The sequence below is a fragment of the Aedes albopictus genome, chromosome 2 (assembly GCF_035046485.1).
Source record: "Aedes albopictus strain Foshan chromosome 2, AalbF5, whole genome shotgun sequence".
Taxonomy (NCBI): domain Eukaryota; kingdom Metazoa; phylum Arthropoda; class Insecta; order Diptera; family Culicidae; genus Aedes; species Aedes albopictus.
In genome coordinates this window covers 157,877,464-157,896,995 of record NC_085137.1, presented here as the reverse complement: position 1 = coordinate 157,896,995, position 19,532 = coordinate 157,877,464, and the positions used below count along the sequence as shown (strand labels likewise).

General features: G+C 40.7%; 1 protein-coding gene across 1 annotated transcript in view; it reads right to left on the bottom strand.

Annotated features, from left to right (window-relative positions):
• Window positions 1-423: 423 nt before the first annotated feature.
• The window catches only part of LOC115258615 (myotubularin-related protein DDB_G0290005-like), a 605,847-nt gene continuing 586,738 nt past the window's right edge, over window positions 424-19,532 (bottom strand). Inside the window, exon 4 of the mRNA XM_062847829.1 lies at window positions 424-4,093. Within this exon, the coding sequence (XP_062703813.1) occupies window positions 424-1,638 (1,215 nt within the window). The 5' untranslated portion in view covers window positions 1,639-4,093. The remainder of the gene's footprint in view (window positions 4,094-19,532) is intronic.

Sequence of the window (19,532 nt, the reverse complement as noted above, 5' to 3'; positions counted from 1 at the left end):
ATAATAAAATCTCAGTTTTTGGCCTAAGTTACCAAGCGAATAACTTTTTTCGCAAGCGTCGGATCACTTTGCGGTTTTCGGCAAAGTTTTTCGGTATATCCTAGGCTATACTTTAACGTTATTAGTTAAACGATATTAGACAAAAGAATTCAACTTATGAGTAAAATGCGAAAAAGTACGTTTTCCCATACTAACTTCCATACAAATTTCAATCACAATGCGGAATACGGGGACGCAACCAATCGCTCCCAAATTTTGCACAGTTGTTTTAGACGCAAAAAAGGGTAAAAAAGCTTTGTTCCGGGTTGATGCGGTCAAATTTAAAGTTTCTCCATACAACGTTGACCCACTCTACTGTAGATTTTTCATAACCCTTGTCATCACTGTTGCCGGATTTTACGGCAGCTTCATGAACCAGTTTTCCTAAAATAGTAAACATCGAACACTGAGGGCAACAAACAGTAAGCTTTCCATTTGGGAAGGTGGGATTATGGACTGATGGATGCGTGCACAGGGAATTGCTGACGAACGGACTTTAGTGGGGTTGGGTTGGGATGGAACATTTGCATTAGAGTGACTATACGTTACCTCGATGTGATCACAGGTACAGACGCCCAGCTGCCGGTGTTCGGCGTCACAGCAGTAGTACTCGGTGTCCCACTTGCAGACGTAGGACTGCAGCTGCTGCTGATCGCCGTTCGGAAGCTGATGCTGCGCGTAGTATGCGGCCTCGTGCTGCTGCTGCTGGCTGCTTATTGTCGTTTGGTTGTAGAACAGGTGTTCGTCGAGCGGGTCGTGCTTACTACGGCTCCGGTAGACGCTGCACTTGCGCTCCAGCGCTCCCGGAGTCGGGGTCAGCGGTTGTCCCTCGGCGGCGTCATCGGCGGTTGTAGAGGTGAGCGGTAGGTTGAGCTTGCCCGGTGGAGTGGCCTGCGGTGTGGCCGGTGTAATTATGATCGGATCGTTGGTGGGTATTTGTAGGTGAAGGGGCTGTGAGAATGTGTTGGGATTTGGGCTGGCGAGATGAAGTGTGGAGCGCTGATGTTGTTGATCGGCGAAGCAGAGGGTAGCGGTAGGCGTTTGTGGTGGTGTTAGATCTTGTGCTTGTGAGACCAGTGGCAATGTGGCGGTTGCGGACTTGGTTAGCTGTTGACGTCTTACCAGTTTGTCGTATTCGCGGAATCCGGTTGGTTTTGGGAATGGGGGATGGGCGGCAGCGGCGGTGCCACTTGCACCGGCACTTCCGCCCGATGGTCCATGAACGGCATAGCATGGACCCGGATGACCCGGATGGTGATGATGGTGATGGTGGTGATGATGGGGCGTATGAGGCGGATGAGCTCCATGGGATGAAGAAGATTGTTCACTGATAGGTACCAACGATTTCTGGTGCTGATCGAAACCGGGAACTGTCGTGTAGCCGGCGCTGAGCTTCCGATGGTGCTGGTGGGGCGCCCGGAGATACGAGGCAGGTAACTGGTGAAATTGTTTACTTTTGGTCGGTGTGGTGACCGCCTTGGCAGCGAGCTTCTCCCGGAGGATCTGCTGGTTGGTGGCCTTGTTCTTGGTGTTCTGGGCGGCTTGTTTCTTGCGGGCCTGGCGGGAGGCCAACGAGGCACCTCCGGCTGCTGCATACATGGTGCCGGCCGATTGTGCGTGTCGCTTCTACAGTGTCTCTGTTATGAGTGTGAGTGTCGTGTTGTCGATCGATCGAAGAGAGAGAGTTTGTGCCAGTAGAATCTATTCCAATTCAGCTTTGCGCTAAGTAACATCAATTTCGTACGTTCAAGCCACGGTTACGCGTAGAATACGACAGTCGGGACAGGGAGTTTGGGGTTTACGCACATGCGACATAAAGTTGAAACATGTTTTCTCTTTGGTTATACCTAAACAGCTTGTAGACAGTTATCAAAAAAGATTTGGTTTTTCGTTTGGTGCTTCTAGTTATCCGATTATCAACAATAAAGACTCATAAATTTCATTTTTTCCTAGTGTAAGGGAGTTCCCTTGGATTTTAAAATTAAGATCTTTCGTTTCGTGTGGGCTTGTTGCAGTATTTAATAAAATGGTGTAGTATTAGATGTGTGTGTTCAGTGTTCCTAGTGTTAGTGTGGCCTCTCTTAACAGTACAGTTACAGACGTTTAAAGCTCCCTATAAAATTAACACCGTCAAGCGCAAAATACCACCTGGTTCATCTAACATTGACGCGTATCTCCTAAAATACTTTGGTATGTATGTGTGTTTTATTACGTTTAGTTGCCTTAGCTGTCTACCTGTTTCTCAGTAGCTTGTTGCACTTCAATTGTCTTTTTTTTTTGTATAAAATGTTAGAAAATGGCTGAAAAACATCTACCCTTTATGCCTCTACAAGTCCTTGCTGTTTTCTTGTTTATAGCGTTTCAATAATTCCTAGGGCTGTCTCGTGTAAAATCAAATATAAAATTCCTTTGGTTGCTCTCGTTCTGAAACTTTGATTGGTAGCTTAACGTTGCCTAGACTTAGAATAGGTAACAAATACAACAATATTTAAACATCTTCGATTGTTGTTCTCTCTATAACAGTAAGTTATATTCTGCGTATTTGTGGGGATGGCAACTTGCTATCGTGATATCTTGCTCGTTGATCAGGCTCTGGACTTAAAAAATCTCATCGAAAATATTTCTGCTCTTCGTACGAAAACTATCACCTCTTCTAATTGGACCGAGCAAAACTCATCAAATCAACACTTATCGGTTATCAAAAGTTTCAACAAACTCATCAATCCTCAGCTCTAGGTTGTAAATGATAACATCAACGGATTGCTTACCCTACCCGTGTACAAAAGAACTAACTCCCAATTTCTTGCTCCGGGAAGTGCGGAAGCGTTTGACTCGCGGAAGTAAAACAGTTCCAAAAGTTAACCTCACAAAATAACCCTCATCAATGCCAGCTAAGCTCTACCGATCCTAACTTCACCCTACATAGCTCTCACATCGACGCTGGACATCCCTACCGCAATCCAAACACCCATCAACACCCCTGCACTACACTGGACAGAATCGTCTCATACATTTCCGCTGGAATGCCCTCGTGAAAATGTTCCTTAACTCAATAAATAAATCGATATCCCTTTTATTTTTCGCTCTGCTTTGATTGCACTACCTACACAAGCAACTAGTTGCCCACTAACTTATTCATGAGTATTGTCTGATCATTATTTTAGTTTTTCTTTCGTGTTTCTGTTGCTCCCCTGGTTTGATTATGGTGGCTGGACGACTTCAGGCAGCGTGGGGGGCGGCAAGGAGACCTATTAATTTTTCAAATCAAGTAACGGAAATACGACCGCAAACTCGTCAGGTCTTCTACGTCCACTGTCCATCGGAAACAGAAAAATACTTTTTACCTATCAAATCCTAACTGACTGGGGGACTACGACAATGGCGGCGGCGACGGTGATGGTGCGTACAACGACAATGACGGATCACCCATGGACACACGTCGATTTCGAAAGGTGGTTGTGTGAGTGAGTGTTTGCAATCGTAATCAAACGCAAAGATAATAACCGCGTTTGTCTTTCTTTGTACGACGATGGTGAACTGGTATCGATTGTTGCCGCTTCTTTTTCCGCAATTTACTCAATAAAAGCTTTTCTGGTACAAATATAACTTCGTATAAAAATAAATCAAACATGTATGATTACCTAAAAAATCGCTGTGTTTATCTGTGTGTGTGTGAGTGGTTGTGTTTCGGTTAAGCGTATCCGTTTCCTGTTGGATTTTTTTGTGTCTTCTTGTCAATGTATCGGAGCCTTGTGGTTTTCTGCGCGCCAACTTGAAGGGTTTACATTCTTTCTGAGAGAGGGAGCTTGACAAGCTGCTGTCACTTTTGACAGGTGACCAAAGAGAAGAAATGTTCGGCTTTGCATGGGAATCGCATTGCGAAGGAGCTACGGTCGTGTGGTCACTTGCGTGGAAAGGAGTGGGGTCTGTCAGGGATTGGAGGGATGGCGTCGTTTCTGCGCTGGTGGCATGTTGTTCTTGGGCTCTGATGGATCGACTGGCTGGTTGTTGGTAGTTTCTTGGTGAAAGATGGTCAACGATGACGTTGTTTTAGCTGAAAAAGATTTTATAAAACATGTTGATGATATTGTGCACTTCATATGATGGGGATTATATGTACACAGCGCTGCTATGTTGACTTCAAACCTTTTTGTTTAACGAAAGTCATGAAAATTAAAGCCTTTGATAAACTAAAACATGTAAAGATTTCATAAGACAACGATTAATCATATCGATTAGATGGTTTCTGTTTTGTATGATGTTTTACAACATCATCCATATGAGACGACGGGTGCAATGATAATATTTTCATTAATTTCATCGATTGCCAGAGTAAGACATTAAGCTAATGCTTCTGCTGCTGCAAGTTTGTATGATCCAAGCTGAAAGAAGCATGTTTAGTTCTTGGACATTTCTTGTTTAGATTACTCTCGTGGTGACTTTGGTCGGTAATTGAATCGTATTTTTTTTATGTCCATTCAACCTGCTGACGTTGATGTATTTTATTGATCCCACCTTTTAATCCATTATGGTTTAACAAAAATACAGTTTTTAAATCCACACAGTTTTCTAGTCACTATTTTTGGGCTGCAGACAGTACAATCAATATTACATGGTTTAAGATCATAAACTTTATTGATTTATTAAGACAACGTCTTTCTCTCTGGTCATCTTTCTCATAAAAATATACCAATTAGAAGACTGAAACTTCATAAAAAGCCACCATCTTGAAGTGTGAGCGAACATCTTGGATTTTAGTCCGCCATATTGGATTCCCTTATCAACCTTTTTGAACTCTGGGCAGAGCCTAATACTCCTAAATAAAACCAAAATCTTGGAAATTTCATTCTTGGATTTTCCTCAATGCAAATATACCCATTTTGCATAATTTGCAAATGCTCCGTAATACACCTAAAGCTCCATTTAGGTAACGTTATCCTGATGGAATCTGATTGTGCTCAGAGCAGTTTTAGATTTGGGATAAGGTTGGTTTACGGGAAAAAAATAGCGAAGTAAGAATCTTTAAGAGCTCGCTTGAGTATGGATCATCGGATCCACAATCACGAACAGTGTGGAACGTTTTGAATCTTTTCTGAAACTGCCTGAAACGTTCAAGAAAATCATTAAAGTGCCGCTGAAATCATCCTGAAGCTCACTTAAGAGCAGTGACCCAAAATATATTTTCAGAAATTGAAGGCCCTCTAAACCCTAAAAACCCCCTGTAACGCCTCTGAGACCCTCTGAAACCCCCTGAAAACGTCAGCGTAACACCTCTGAAACATCTGAAGCTTTCTGAATTGACTTCGAAATTCCCCTGAAAACCCCTTAGACCTCAGTTTGATCGCAGCTGCCGTCGAGTATAGACGCAGGAAATGTATACTTCGTAGTGAACTCTTTATTTGCCATCAGTTGGTGCGGCGCAAACGGTCCCGTGCGTCTTTTGTCTCCCGGTCGTTCACCGTTTGTTTGCTCATCAGTGGTGCTTTTTGTGCTATCGGGAACATCTTCATATCGAAATGTGTGACATAATCAATACCGCACAATTTCGATTCCCGGCGGGTAGTCCGCGACCGTCCTGGGCAGAAATAGCTAGTTTCCTGAAATCGCTGGAAACTGGTTTGCTGCTTATTGAATCAGCATATAAGACGGCAAATGATCGTTCGTTGTTTTTGAAGTTTTCGTCGTTGGAGGCAATGAAGGAAGCTTTGAGGAAAAATGCGGATCCGAAAAAGTTCATCTACGACAACGGGAAGACCGTCGAAGTGCGGATGTGCATTGCTGGCGCGAATGTGCAATATGTGCGGGTTTTCGATTTGCCGCCGGAGCTGAGTGACGAGTGCTTGTCATTGGTACTCGCAGAATATGGAAAAATAGATCAAGTGATTCGCGAAAACTTCGCCGCGGAATCAGGACTCGGTCATATCCACAATGGCGTGCGAGGAGTATTCATAGACGTTAAAAAGGACATACCACCAATGATTGACGTCGGAAAGTGGAAAGGACGGATTTTTCACAACGGATTGAAAGATACCTGCTTCCTGTGCCGAGCAGTCGGCCATCGGAAAGATTCATGTCCTCAACGAAGAACTCGAACACACCAGGCGGATCAACAGCGGAAAGTAACGGAAACCTGCTCGTATGCAGCTATTGTGTCGCAGGGTTCGGTTTCTCCGGAACAGAAATTAATATCGGAAGATGATATGATTGAAGTGTTGGAGGATCAGCCGTTGGACACAACAACAGATGGAGAACAAGCACAATCAGGGGTTCCTGGAGAAGATTCGGAAAATGAATGGCGCCCGATGACACAGATGGAAAAACTGGAAGAAGTAGCCAAGGTCATTAAGGGTGTGATGGGAAATCCGACTGCTGATCAGCGTAGGGCTCAATTCGCCGCATCTGGTTCAAGCTCAGGTTCCGGACCGCGGGTGAAGAAGAAATGCGCACGAAGAACGCTTTACTAGGATTGTTTTCAAATTGTCATTAGAATGTATAAATATTAATTAGAATTTCGGCTCCGTAAAGTTTTTTGTTAAACAATTGAGCCTATACAAATAAATGATTTGGAAAAAAAAAACCCCTTGGACCTCATGTAACGCTCCTAACACCGAAAGCGCCTGAGCAACCGCTCTGAAACTTGTCCAAAAATCCGCTGAAGCTTTCTAAATTGCCCTCGAAATCCCCATAAAACCCCCTCGGACTCCATTTAACGCACCTGAGATCCTCAGAAACCCCCGAAAACGTCCACCTAACGCCTGGATACCGCCTCTTAAACTCGCCAAAAATCTTTTGAAGCTTTAAGAAATGCCTCCGAAATTCCCCTTAAACTCCATCGGATCCTATGTAACGCACCTGAGATTCTCAGAAAGCACCGCAAATGCCTATATAACGGCTGCGTAACGCCTCTGAAACCCGCCAAAAATCCTCTGAAGCTTCCTGAAATGCCTTAAACTCCCTCGAACCCCATGTAACGCACCTGAGACCCTAAAAAAACCCGAACGCATACGTAATGCCTCTGAAATTCGCCAAAAATCCTCTGAAGCTTTGAAAAATGCCTTCGAAATCCCATCGGATCCCATGTAACGCAACCCTTCGAAACCCCCCGAAAACGCCTCAGAACACCCCCCCCCCCCCCGCTCCTTCTGAATCCCCCCTGAAACCCCGCATGAACCCCTAAATCTCGCCCTTCCTAAACTTTTTTGCAATCTTCAAAGCCATTTGTAAAAATTCTATTCTGTACAGCCACCATCTTAGATTGAAGGCCTCTTGGATTTAAGGTCGCCATCTTAGACTCTCTGGGCGCCATACATGGACGCTGTACATCTTACCCATACCAAAGATGATTATTTTATATGGCTTCCTTGGTTACAATTTGAGGAATCTGGACATCTTCCCCAAATAAGGCTGTATGGCATTTCAGGGGGCCTGAACTTTCCTGAAACCTCCTAAAACACCCTGCCGCGCTCCTGGAGTCCTCTCTAACGTCTCTGAAACCCGCTGAAATACCTCCGAATACACTTTGTAGTATTCTTGAAACCCCCTGAGAACCTTTGAAATCTCCTAAAACGCCTCTGATATCCGCTGAAACGTCCTGAAATGCCTCGGAAAACTCTTTGAAACCCCCGGGGACTCCATGTAACGCCAAGGTTCCCCGAAACTCTGAAAACGTTCATATAACACCTCCGAAACCCACTGAAAATCATCTAAACCTTTTTGAAACGCCTTCACTAAATCCCTTGAATACCGTTATAGATAAAAAGTGGAAACTAAAAGTTTGAGCAGCTTGTTCTCAGCCGCCTCTGAACCGATTTTCAATTTTCTTTCAGGGATCTTTTACCCAACTATTCTACTTTAATTTTATACGTAATTGATGTTTTTAGGGATGCTAATTTTCCTCCAGAATAGCGTAAGTAAGGAACGTTTTTTAAAAAATTGATATATTTTTGTTTGCTTGAAAAATTCAAGTCTGACCAAGGTCGTGACAACTTAAAATGACTGCAAAACGTGAATTCTTCTAATAAGGCATATTGTAGAGGTGATACAAAATGTTTGCAACTATCTTGAACATCCCTAGCTATGATCAATTGCGGCTCTCGACGAACAAGCGCTCCAGTGCTCTTGCCAAGCATCCTAGAGGGTTAGGGTCTTCGACAAAGTTGTCTAGAATGATTGGTGCTACACTTCAGTGTCTTTGGTTTTGATCTAGATCTGCTGAAACTGATCTAGATAAGTTTTATCTTTCAATACGACGCTCTAGTGATCTCGGTATGCATCCTAGAGGGTTGGTGTCTTCGACAAAGTGTTTTGGATTTGTTGGTACTACATTCTTTCATCTTCGGTTTTGATCTAGGTCAGCTGAAACTGATCCAGATAAGTTCTTTTTTTCGATACGTTGCTCTAGTGTTCACGGTACTACATTTTAACGTCTTTGGTTTTGATCAAGATCTGCTGAAACTGATCTAGATAAGTTTTATCTTTCAATATGACGCTCTGGTGCTCTTAGCATGCATTCTAGAGGGTTGGAGTCTTCGACAAAGAGTTTTGGATTTGTTGGTACTACATTCTTTCGTCTTCGGTTTTGATCTAGATCTGCTGAAACTGATCCAGATAAGTTCTTTTTTTTCGATACGTTGTTGCTCTAGTGTTCACGGTATAAAAAAAAAAACACTACACCGTCTTCAACCAGAGGTTGCACAGACTGAACATTCACTAACATTAGGCACAGAACACCTAGTGGACCACTGGAGGATTTTTCGTTTGACTAAAAGTTTCCTCCGGCTGGAGCGGGAATCGGACCCTGACTCCGTGGCACTCACAATACGCTTAAACGACTGACATCGCTAACCGCACGGCCACGAAGCCCACAGCACTGAAGTAACCCAGGGATATTTGCCGGAAGAAACATATAACAGATTCTCGAAAGCGATCAACTAAAAACTAAAAAACTAAAAATCTGTTAAAGAATCTCGGGGAGAATCCTCGAAAGAATTTTGGAATGAATCTTGGGAGGAATCCCTAAAGAAAATCCCGGAAAAAATAATAAATAAAATTCAGGAAGCATCAATGAAGGAATCCTGAGAGAAATTCTCACAGAAGCCTGAAAAAAAAAAAACTCTGATGAAATCTCGAAAATTAAAAAGAAAAACAGGAATAATACCGGGAAAAATCGCTCAATAAATCCCGCGAGAAATCAATGGAGGAATCCCGGGAGAATTTCCTGAAGGAATTTGAGGAAAATCTCCCTACTAATCAAAGTAGATGCATAATACCTTTTTAAACACTTATACATCAAAAATGATAGTTCGGCCTTTGGGAATACTGGAAAGACCCCTGGGAGAATCCTGAGAGAAACATGTAGTAGATTATTTGAAGGGGTTTCAGAAAGAATTCCGACAGGACTACTGGGACAAATTTCAGCAGAAATCCTGGGACGCATCTCAACAGGATTCTCCGAAGGAATTATAAGGTGAAACTATGTAGAAATTCAAGGAGAAATCTATGGAGAATTATTGAGCGGGAAAATGGTGGGATGGAGGTTAGAGTGGAGGATAGGAAAGACGGTAAGGGTGGAAAGTAGGGTGAAGAATGAGATCAGATGAGATTTTCTGGATGAGCTGAGATACTTTCAGAAGTTCTTTCGGAATTTCTTCAGGCATTCCTCTCGAGACCCTTCCAAGATTCCTACCAGTGTTCCTTCAGATGTTTCTTCCGGAATTCATGTAGAGATTCCTCCTGGGACCCCTTTAATGATACACAGATTTATGCCGAGATCAGAGATGGGAACACTCACACGCAAAGAGTTACACTCACTACTTGCGGTTTTCTCAGCTCAGAAGCGTGCTATCAAGAAACGGTGTATGGACGACTTTTGCCTTGTTATTTTGTCTAAAAGTTTGCCGAATTGAGTAAGTTTAGGGGTCGCACACGCATACTTAAGTCGTAACAGTGCTATGAAAGTGACTACATATATGTGTAAGTTCACCTTGTGGAGAGTCACCTTCACAGCTCCCTCACATCTTTGGTATGCGTGTGCGACCCCTACTCTATTGGACAAATTTTTAGACAAAATCACAAAGCAAAAGTCGTCCATACACCGTTCCTTGATAGTACGCTTCTGAGCTGAGAAAACAGCAAGTGATTGTAACTCTTTGCAAGTGAGTGTCTCAAACTTTTTTTTAGTACCACTGCGACCAATTTTTATTTTTATTTTTTCCGTACTGAAAAGACTCATCACTATGGAGAAATGATCTTCTTTTCCTTAACCTTGGTTGAAATTTCTTCATAAGGAATATAAAAGAATATATATTCGTGCCAAATTTCCTGATGGCATTTCTTCTAAAGGTGTACTCGAGTTTTTCCGGGATTTCTTCTATGATTTTCAGCTTGCAGCTTGGATTCCTGTCGCGATTCCTCTAAGGATTCCATCAGGTATTCTCTACAGGAATCCTTCAGGAATTCCTTCAGGGAATTCTGCTGAGATTGCTTTAGAAAATCTTGAAAGAATTCTTTCAAGTGTTCTACTCGGCATTCCTCCAAGGATTACTGCTGGAGTTCCTTCAAATATTTCATCCGGGATTATGTAAACGATCCCTATAGCGGTTCCTGATAGGACTTCTTCGGGTTTCCTTCTGGTATTCTTTCAAAGATTCCTTCAGGAAATCTTGGCAGAATTCTTTTACGTTATCGTGCCAGGATTTCTTTATTGGTTCTTTTTAGTTGTTAAGCATTCCTCGAGGTTTTTATTCAATTATTATTGCAAGGATTCTTGCTGGGCTCCCAGCCGACACTCCTTCCGTGATTTCTTCTACCTTTATGTGGCCGACAGGGTACCCGGGTACCCAACGCCCATTTCAAAAGCACGGTGTAGAAAAAAGCAAAAAGTTTGTCGGACACATAACGGTTAAGGATGCTGTACGGATTTCTTAGTGATTACTTCTGTGATTTTTGAAGATTCCTCCCGGGATTCTTTCTTAAGCGGGAGAGAAAGAATAAAAAAGAGAAACAGAGGGGTAACTCTCGCTTAGAACGTCCCACTATTTACACCATGTCTTTAACAATGTTTAAGGGTGTGGTTTTCTGAAAGTCCTCCTCAGAAAAGTAAGAAAAATGCATTTTGTTAGGGTGCCTGTACCAGTTATCGCACCACCTAAGGAACACTATTTCTACAAAAATAAGAAGAAGACCGACGAATGTCATCATTATGTCAAATGATTGATTAGTGTTCATACTTTACAGGAAAAATATAAAAACGGAGCCAAAAATACTTTTAGTATTTATTACGGCGGGTGCCAATGATAGGAACCCTGTACCAGTTATGGACACATTTGTTAATTTGGGTTCCACTTCGCACTATTTACATGGTAAATACACTGGCACACTATGGCGAAATAGGGTGCAAGGAGGCCGAAAAGTTAAGGGAAATGATTTATTTCTACCATAATTTGAGAAAATTGTGAAGTTTGAATGATTGCAATCATCTTTTGTGATCGTGATCTGTTGTTCACGATTTTTTCTTGTTGATTTGTATCTTTAAAGGTTGAAAATCAACTATGGCGAATTTGAGGTATTATAGCCATAATTGGTACACTGAGCCTAATCAATTTGATGGACTCCCCGTAAGTTAGAGCCACAACCATTTTTAACGGGCCCCTCGATTTGGAATAATTGTTGGCTCATTCAAACCGTTATACCGTTATAGAAACTCAAAAGTTTCTCTAAAAACCACCTCTGACCAAAATGTTGTTGAAAAAAGGAAAGATAGAGCTACTATTTAAAAAGTTGGGTCGGCCATGTTGATTTTGACCGCCATCTTGGATTTTTATACCACAACTGTTTTTTCACCATGTTGGCAACCACCGATTTTCAAAATTTTTGCGTCAATTAAAAGCGGGGACATTTTTACACAACATATCAAAAATTTAGAGATGTATCTTTTTCCTATCAAAAGTTAACTGCACTTTAGTTAATCTTGACACGTTTTCTTCATAAATTTCCATGCGCACCGTCAACGACACCCGACAGCATCAGAGAACACGCCTGCATGTATACACAACGGCATCTGCAGCCAAATTTGTGAAAATGGGAGGTACGTTCTCGTTTTTAACTGTTTCTCAATGATGCGGATATTGCTTTTTAAACTTTTTTGGTGTTTTGAAAAGCTGAGACTTTCAACTTTTCATTAGTGGATTCTGATTTAAAATAAATGTTCGTAAACACTGTGAAATAACGTTGCATTTATGTAAACAACCGGCACCTGACCCAGTGCGCTACAGTGTCATGATTTACAAAAGTGCAGATAACTGTTGATAGGAAAAAGATACATCTCTAAATTTTTGATATGTTGTGTAAAAATGTCCCCGCTTTCAATTGACACAAAAGTTTTGAAAATCGGTGGTTGCCAACATGGTGAAAAATAGTTATGGTATGAAAACCCAAAATGGCGGCCAAAATCAACATGGCCGACCCAACTTTTTATAACTGTAAATAGTAGCCCTATCTTTCCTCTTTTCAACAATGTTTTGTTATTAAATAGGTGGTTTTTGGAGAAACTTTTGATTTGTAACGGTTTAAATAAACCAACAATTGATCAAAATCGAGGGGTCCGCAAAAATGGTTGTGGTTCTAACTAACGGGGGTCCATCAAATTGATTAACAAAATGCATTTTTCTTACTTTTTTAGGGGGACTTTCAGAAAACCGCCACCTTAAACATTTTTGAAGACATGGTGCAAATAGTGGGACGGTCTCAGAGACAGTTGCCCAGAGACAAATAGGCTTTTTGATGCACCTAGATAACCATGATGTTATCTGAAAGTCGTTATCTTATGCTTCTAGAGTAGTTATCATCTTTTTACATAGATTCATGATATCTATACGGATCAGAGAACAACAACAGTACCATAAAAGTTGTGCCAAAGTTGAGCTCGAAAAAATATCAGATATTGAGGTCCCACATTGAAACATTTTTTGGAACTTCACCATAGACTTCGAAATTTTTCTTATGAAGTTTTTTTTATGAAGATTACAATTGTGAGACACCTTGGGCGTTTACGGATGGTACTTTATTGCAACCTTGAAATCCATTTCGGAAATAAATGCATTCAATTTAGGCAAAATTCTATTGAAGCAATCCTGGCTCATTCCCTAAAAGAGGATGCTTCAGTGTATTCTTGTATTTAATGCCTTTATCGGCGTATTATATTTCCCCTCTAAACATCATCCCAATTTTCATTAGACGAAACATTGGCAAGTTTATTACCGAAATTGTCGGGACAATTAATGCTCGATATAATTATATTAAAACAGTCGACCAAACAACCAGAAACACAAAGGCCTATCCTGGCTGCTGATGTTGGTAGCGAATTGAGTTCACACAATATGCTCACCGCCCTCAATGTTCAATCTTCATTAGTCTTCTTCTGGTGGATCGGGTCGGGTCGAGTCGTCGTCGGTAAGGAGGTCGTATCGTCCCGATTCTCGTCGACTGGAACAACGCAAACAAACCGGCATACGGCAGGCGGAGAGATACCGAGAAAGTGAAAAAAGCAAGTCTGGCAATTTCATTAAGTTGTTTGATATGGTCCCTCTCTATGTTCGTTAAACAGAAAGCTTCCGTCTGTTGCTGCTGCGTCTCGTAGAAAATAGCACAGTACGCCGATTTTGGTCGCTCGTTTCGGGAAACGATACTGAAGCTAATAAGAGTGTGGGGGAAGAGAGTATCTGCCACGAAACGACATCGGTCTCTATGTATAGTATGTAGGTAGCAGCTATGTTGTCGAGTTTCAAGAATTGTTCTCCGCATATGGTTTGGTTCAACTAAGGGCACATCCTTTTTATGAGCTGCTCTGCTGCCGTAGCACATTACAACGATACTGTTGAACAAATTTTCAAACGCACAAGGTGAACTACTACCACACTAGACAGACCAAGCAGTTTATCAATCCACCCATTGGAGACATCTAACTTTTCTCGATTCATCCCCTGAGCATTACGGAACTCAAATGGTCAATATCTACAGATTTCCACACAGTTTTACAAGCAATAATCTCAGCAACGTACCAAACATACACACGCAGATGTGCCTGGGGAGTGGGGACATCGAACAGATTGGACGGCCATAACCAAAACCGAAACCACACGCCACAAACCGACAAGACGACAATTTCACGAAAAGGAAGAAAAAGTCGCCCATAAAACCTCACCGAGTTCCAGCGACAGTGCAGGAGGAAGATGCCTCCGAGCTCCCCGAGCTGCACCGATTTCGTACTTAACCTTCAATGGAGAAAATTGAATGGAACTGTCCGGAGATCTTTCATCCGACATCACAGACTCGCTTTCCCAGTCCGGCCACTTGTCCGTGGTGCTTTATTGCCCTCGGGGTGGGAGCGGAGGAAACCGACCTGACCACCAATGCACAGCCCATCGTTGCTGTGCTGGGGCCGCTCTGGTTTATGAGGGTAATTCTCGTACATTTTTGATCAACACTCGTTGATAGCACAACTCGGAGAGAAAACAGAAGGAGGCAAATAAGAACCTCCGCCCGGTCTGAAGACGACGATGTTTACACGTGTGACCCTCTGGTGTTTGCCGTATTCGATTGGGGGTCATCATTTATTGATATCCGAAAGGGAAAACGAAGTATGGTTGTGTCTTTTGGTCTAAGGAAGAGAACTTGAACTTGACCATAAGCCTACGATGTTCGCAACCTGTTTTTTTCTGTACTTTTCTTAGAGATTTTTGAAAGCGACACGAAACGAAACGAAATGCATTTTTTTTGCATACCTTGCGACTCAATTTAATATGGAATTCAAAACTATTTCGTGAGATCCATACGAAATCGGGATTAACTTAATATTTTTCTAGTCTAGTCTACACATATACAGCCATTCATTGAAAGAATCCTGGAAAATTATAGAATCGACTACTTCCACCATTTTCCTTGTCATTATCAATATGTGCATCAGAGATGTACAGTGATAGACATTCGTTCAGCCGAGGCATATTTTATTTTTTTCTATTTTCCTCACAACTGTAATAATTCAATGTTTTTTTTTAAATTTTGGAGGATCGCCTAGGTAATTTGCATTAGTCAGTGAGATGAAACAATATATAATTGTTTTTTTTTTGGCCGTAAAATACAAGAAAAATAGAAATTTCGCCTAGACATTCGTTAAGCCGAATTGTACATTTTTTAAAATTCCTTCAAGTGTTGCCATTCTAATTTTACATGCATCTCATATAAATATGTTATAATATTGAAAATGTTTCCAAATTAAGATTTGTTGTAGTAATTTTCATTGGAAGTGTTTCAAAAGATTCTAATAAAAGTATCACGACGAGTGCAGGTTGAAAATCTACAAAAAACTTATTTTTTTCAGAAAAAATGGCCGCAAACCATCAAATAATCATGTATTAAAGTATTGTTTTGATGAAATATGATAGTATCACTTGCATAAATTACAGCGTTTACTACCATTACGTTTTCTTATAGCTCCCAATATCTTCTATATTGTATTTTGGCTGAAATAACATACATTGGACGCCTCAAATTTTGTTTTGTTTTGACTATGACATGCATTTTTGTATAAACATGGAAAGAAAGGCAAACTTGTTTGTGGTGGATCTCTTGTTTTTAAAATAACCTTTTGCTTCCATGAATTAGATTTTTTTTCCGAAGGGGAATGTTCCTTCTAGGCTGTTCTTTATCGATACAAGCAATTTAGATTTCGGTAATGGTTCTTTCCAGCAAATCATCTTTGTCTGCATATTATATCCAGAAAAATTAATGCATTATCTAGTGCATTATAATATATTATCCTTTATTAGAATACTTTTCCTTCTTTAACGTTAAGTATGTTGTTCATTTTTTACTGAAATCATTTTATGCCAATCGTCCTTTATGCCAAGTGTCCTTTATGCCAAACGTCCTTATGCCAAATGACGTTATGCTAAACGGCATTATGCCAAACGTACCAGACCCCTGTGCAGCGTCATTCAATACAATTGAACAAAACTATAGAACGGTGACATCTCGTCAGCCGCACTGTATCATGTCATGTGAAGGAGAAACGTTGGGAGCGACGCTGCTAAGAAAGTTACTGTCACTCCGATAGATTTGCCCCTCATGTCAGGAAGTGGAACTGACAGCAACGCACGCAATTGGGGAGCGTCCATAAATTACGTCACGCAAAAATTGCCCATTTTCAACCCCCCTTCCCCCTATGTCACACTTTTTGTATGAAACCACTGAAATTTTTGTATGGGTTGTCACACTTTACTAAACCCCCCCCTCCTCCCTAAAAGCGTGACGTAATTTATGGACGTTCCCTTGGCATAGTGGAGGACTGGATGAGGTCGAGACAAGGGCACAGTCTGATCAACAGAAGTCACCATAGGCGGGGGCACGATCAACTCGAAGCGCTTACTGAGGGAATTGAGGGTCATGATCGACGATAAACTTAAATTCGGAAGCTATGTGGAATATGCCTGCAAAAGGGCAAGCATGGCGATAACGACATTGTCAAACATAATGTCAAATAGCTCAGCAATAGTCTTGAGTAAGCGTAAGCAGTATTCAGCGAACTCCATGCTTCAGTATGGTGCCGCTGCATAGTTGAATGCGCTGATGGTGAACCGAAACGTGAAGCGGCTCGACAGTACTCACAGGTTGATGTGCCTTAGGGTGGTCAGCGCACGGTCTCACTCAAAGGACGTGGTATGCGTGCTAGCGGACATAATGCCCATAGTACTAGGTGTAAGTAGGTTGGCTCCAGAGGCACCTTCTCCTCCATTTGGGAAATTTGTGCCAGTGCTAGTAGTGGCAGAGGTCGAAGAGTGCTTCGAAGAGGCGTGTGGAGGATTGCCAGTACATCGTTAATGTTGAAATGGCTGACCCGAGCAGAAGGGAATAACAACAGCATAAGGAGCTGTGTTATTTTTGCAAACTAACTGAATAATAAAATCGATTATTTTCAAGTTATTACCATAACATATTGTGTTATAAACTTGTCTGTCATAAGCGGAAAAATAACAAATTCCATAACAAAAAAATGTTCCTGGAAAACCATTTTAATAACTTTTTTTGTTAGTTTCAATAACAACTTAATAACAGTGAATTTGGAAAATATTTCCATAACCAATTTTTATATTAATATGTTGTTGATAGTAATCGGAGAACAGAATTTGCTATGATATCAAACTCGTTACTAAATAAGTTATAATACTTAGGCCGATGCAAATATTATTCTTTTATGTCCGAGACCTCTCATCAGGTACGAGGGGGGGGGGACAAAAATAAACAAGGAACAAACAAAAAAAAAAACTATTAAAAATTTAAAAATTAAAAAAAAAAAGTTATTTATGTAACGAGTTGCGAAAAGTTGAGTCGTAAATTTATCCAACGAGGCTTGCTAACTCTGACGTAAGAAATATTTTCAAATGATTGAAGAATACTATATTCAGCTTTTAATTCATTCTAAAAGATTTGAAGTCGCCATATAATAGAACTTTAGTAATTTCTATATTATCAAATACGACGAGCTTCGATCTCCACCTGTAATTCATAAACTGTTCTACTTTTATTGTTTTCGGAGCACGGTTTTGAAATCAACACGTGTGTTTGAAAAAGTTTGATCGTCGATAGCAATTTGTGACTTTTGTTTTGTTTTTTTTAGCGTAGAAACTGAAGAATTTTTAGAATGCTCAACAGTTTTGCAGAAAGTTTTTGGGATATTGGAAATATTGTACCGATTATAATTTTCCCTGGATTCTAGAATTATGTCGAATATTCCTCCTGGATTTTACAAGGATTCCGCCAAAAATTTTGCTATTTTTCTTCTGAACTTCCTCTGATGATTCCTATAGGACTTTCACTAGAAATGTTTGCAATATTTTTTCTAAAATTCCTCTATTTATTTGACTAAGGATTGCGTCAAAAACTCCTTTTGTGTTTGTCAAGTGACTTTGTCAAACAATTCTTCCAGAAATTCATCGACAGATTTGATAATAAACTTTTCCATAAATAACTTCAAAAATATTCCAGAAATTTCTCCGAAAGTTCTTCGACGGAATCTTTCATGGATTTTCAAAGACTCCTCTAGAAATTCCTCCAGAATCCTGCATAGAATCCCTTCAAGGATTTCTTCAGAATTTCCTGTGATCATTAGTCCTGAAGTTCAACTTAAAATTTCTCTGAAAATTTCTTTGAGGATTTCATTAGGAGTTTTTCCCAATGTTTCTCCAGGTGTTTTTCAAAAGATTTTGCCAAGAATTCTAAACATTGCGCAGAAGAATTACCTTCGGAATTTCTAAGAAAATTACGCCAGGAGTTCTCTTGAAGACTTCTCCAGGGATTTATCGAAAGGTTCTCCAGAACTTCCAGGGACTTATCCGAAATTTTTTTAAGGAATTCTTAAAAGGAGTCGTTCAGAAATTTCCTTCTAACCTGAATACAAAAATGGAACAACACAAAGGGACAGGTCATAATCGTCGAATTGTTGCTGTGATTTCAAAATTTGTTACTGTTGTATTATTGCTGATAAGTTGATCAATAGTACAACAAATCATGTTATTTGAATGTAATTTAATTAATGTATATCAATAGCTTGATTATTACAAAATGAGATTGTCCAACAAAATTTGTTATGGAAAAGCTATGCCTTGATAATTTAATAATAACAAAACAAGATATAAAAACAGGTTATGTGATTTCGTAGTTATTAACTTGGTATTCTCCTCTGCTCGGGGAGAGATTGGGATTCCTCAAGCAAGGGTATGTGGACATACAAGCTTATACCGAGCGTGTCCAAGTGGACAAGCAGGCCCCATGGCGAGGTGAATTTTCACCTGACAGAATTTCTGCCAGGCCGTGAGTGATTTAGGTGGTATCTGCACTGATTCGGACTCTCCAGCTCCAAAGGGTTAACGTGGTAGATGGCGGAAGGCTAACCAATAGAGAGTACTAATTTACGGTCCTTCGTCTTATACTCCATACACAGACAGAAGAATAAGGTCCATAAATTCGAAGGCATTCACTCGTAGGTATTTAGCAAGACCATTGAGGCAGACTCAAATTTCGAAGACAAAGTGTCTGTTTTATTCAAAAATTCAGAGATAAATTTATGAAAAATTACCCACGACTCCGGCGCCATATGTAACTAAGCCACAAAACAAGTTATAATTCAGCGGAGTAGTGATAGTTTTTTTCACAAATTAATGTTTCAATGCTGAAGATTTTCGACTGAAAATTTTGGTACTTTTCAAGGGTAAACGGATAGACAGCTTTACCATTCAAAAAATCCAAATAATTTAACGAATGCCGAAACGTTGGGAAATGCCAATTTAATCGTTTGGATTCCCTAGACTGAGAAAGCCAAACATTTATCTTTAAATTAGCCAATTAAACTTGTGTCTACGAAATTTGAGATTTTTCTTCTATTTCAGACATACCAGCCGACTGGTATACCCAGTAAAAGGCAATACAATTTTCTGACTATG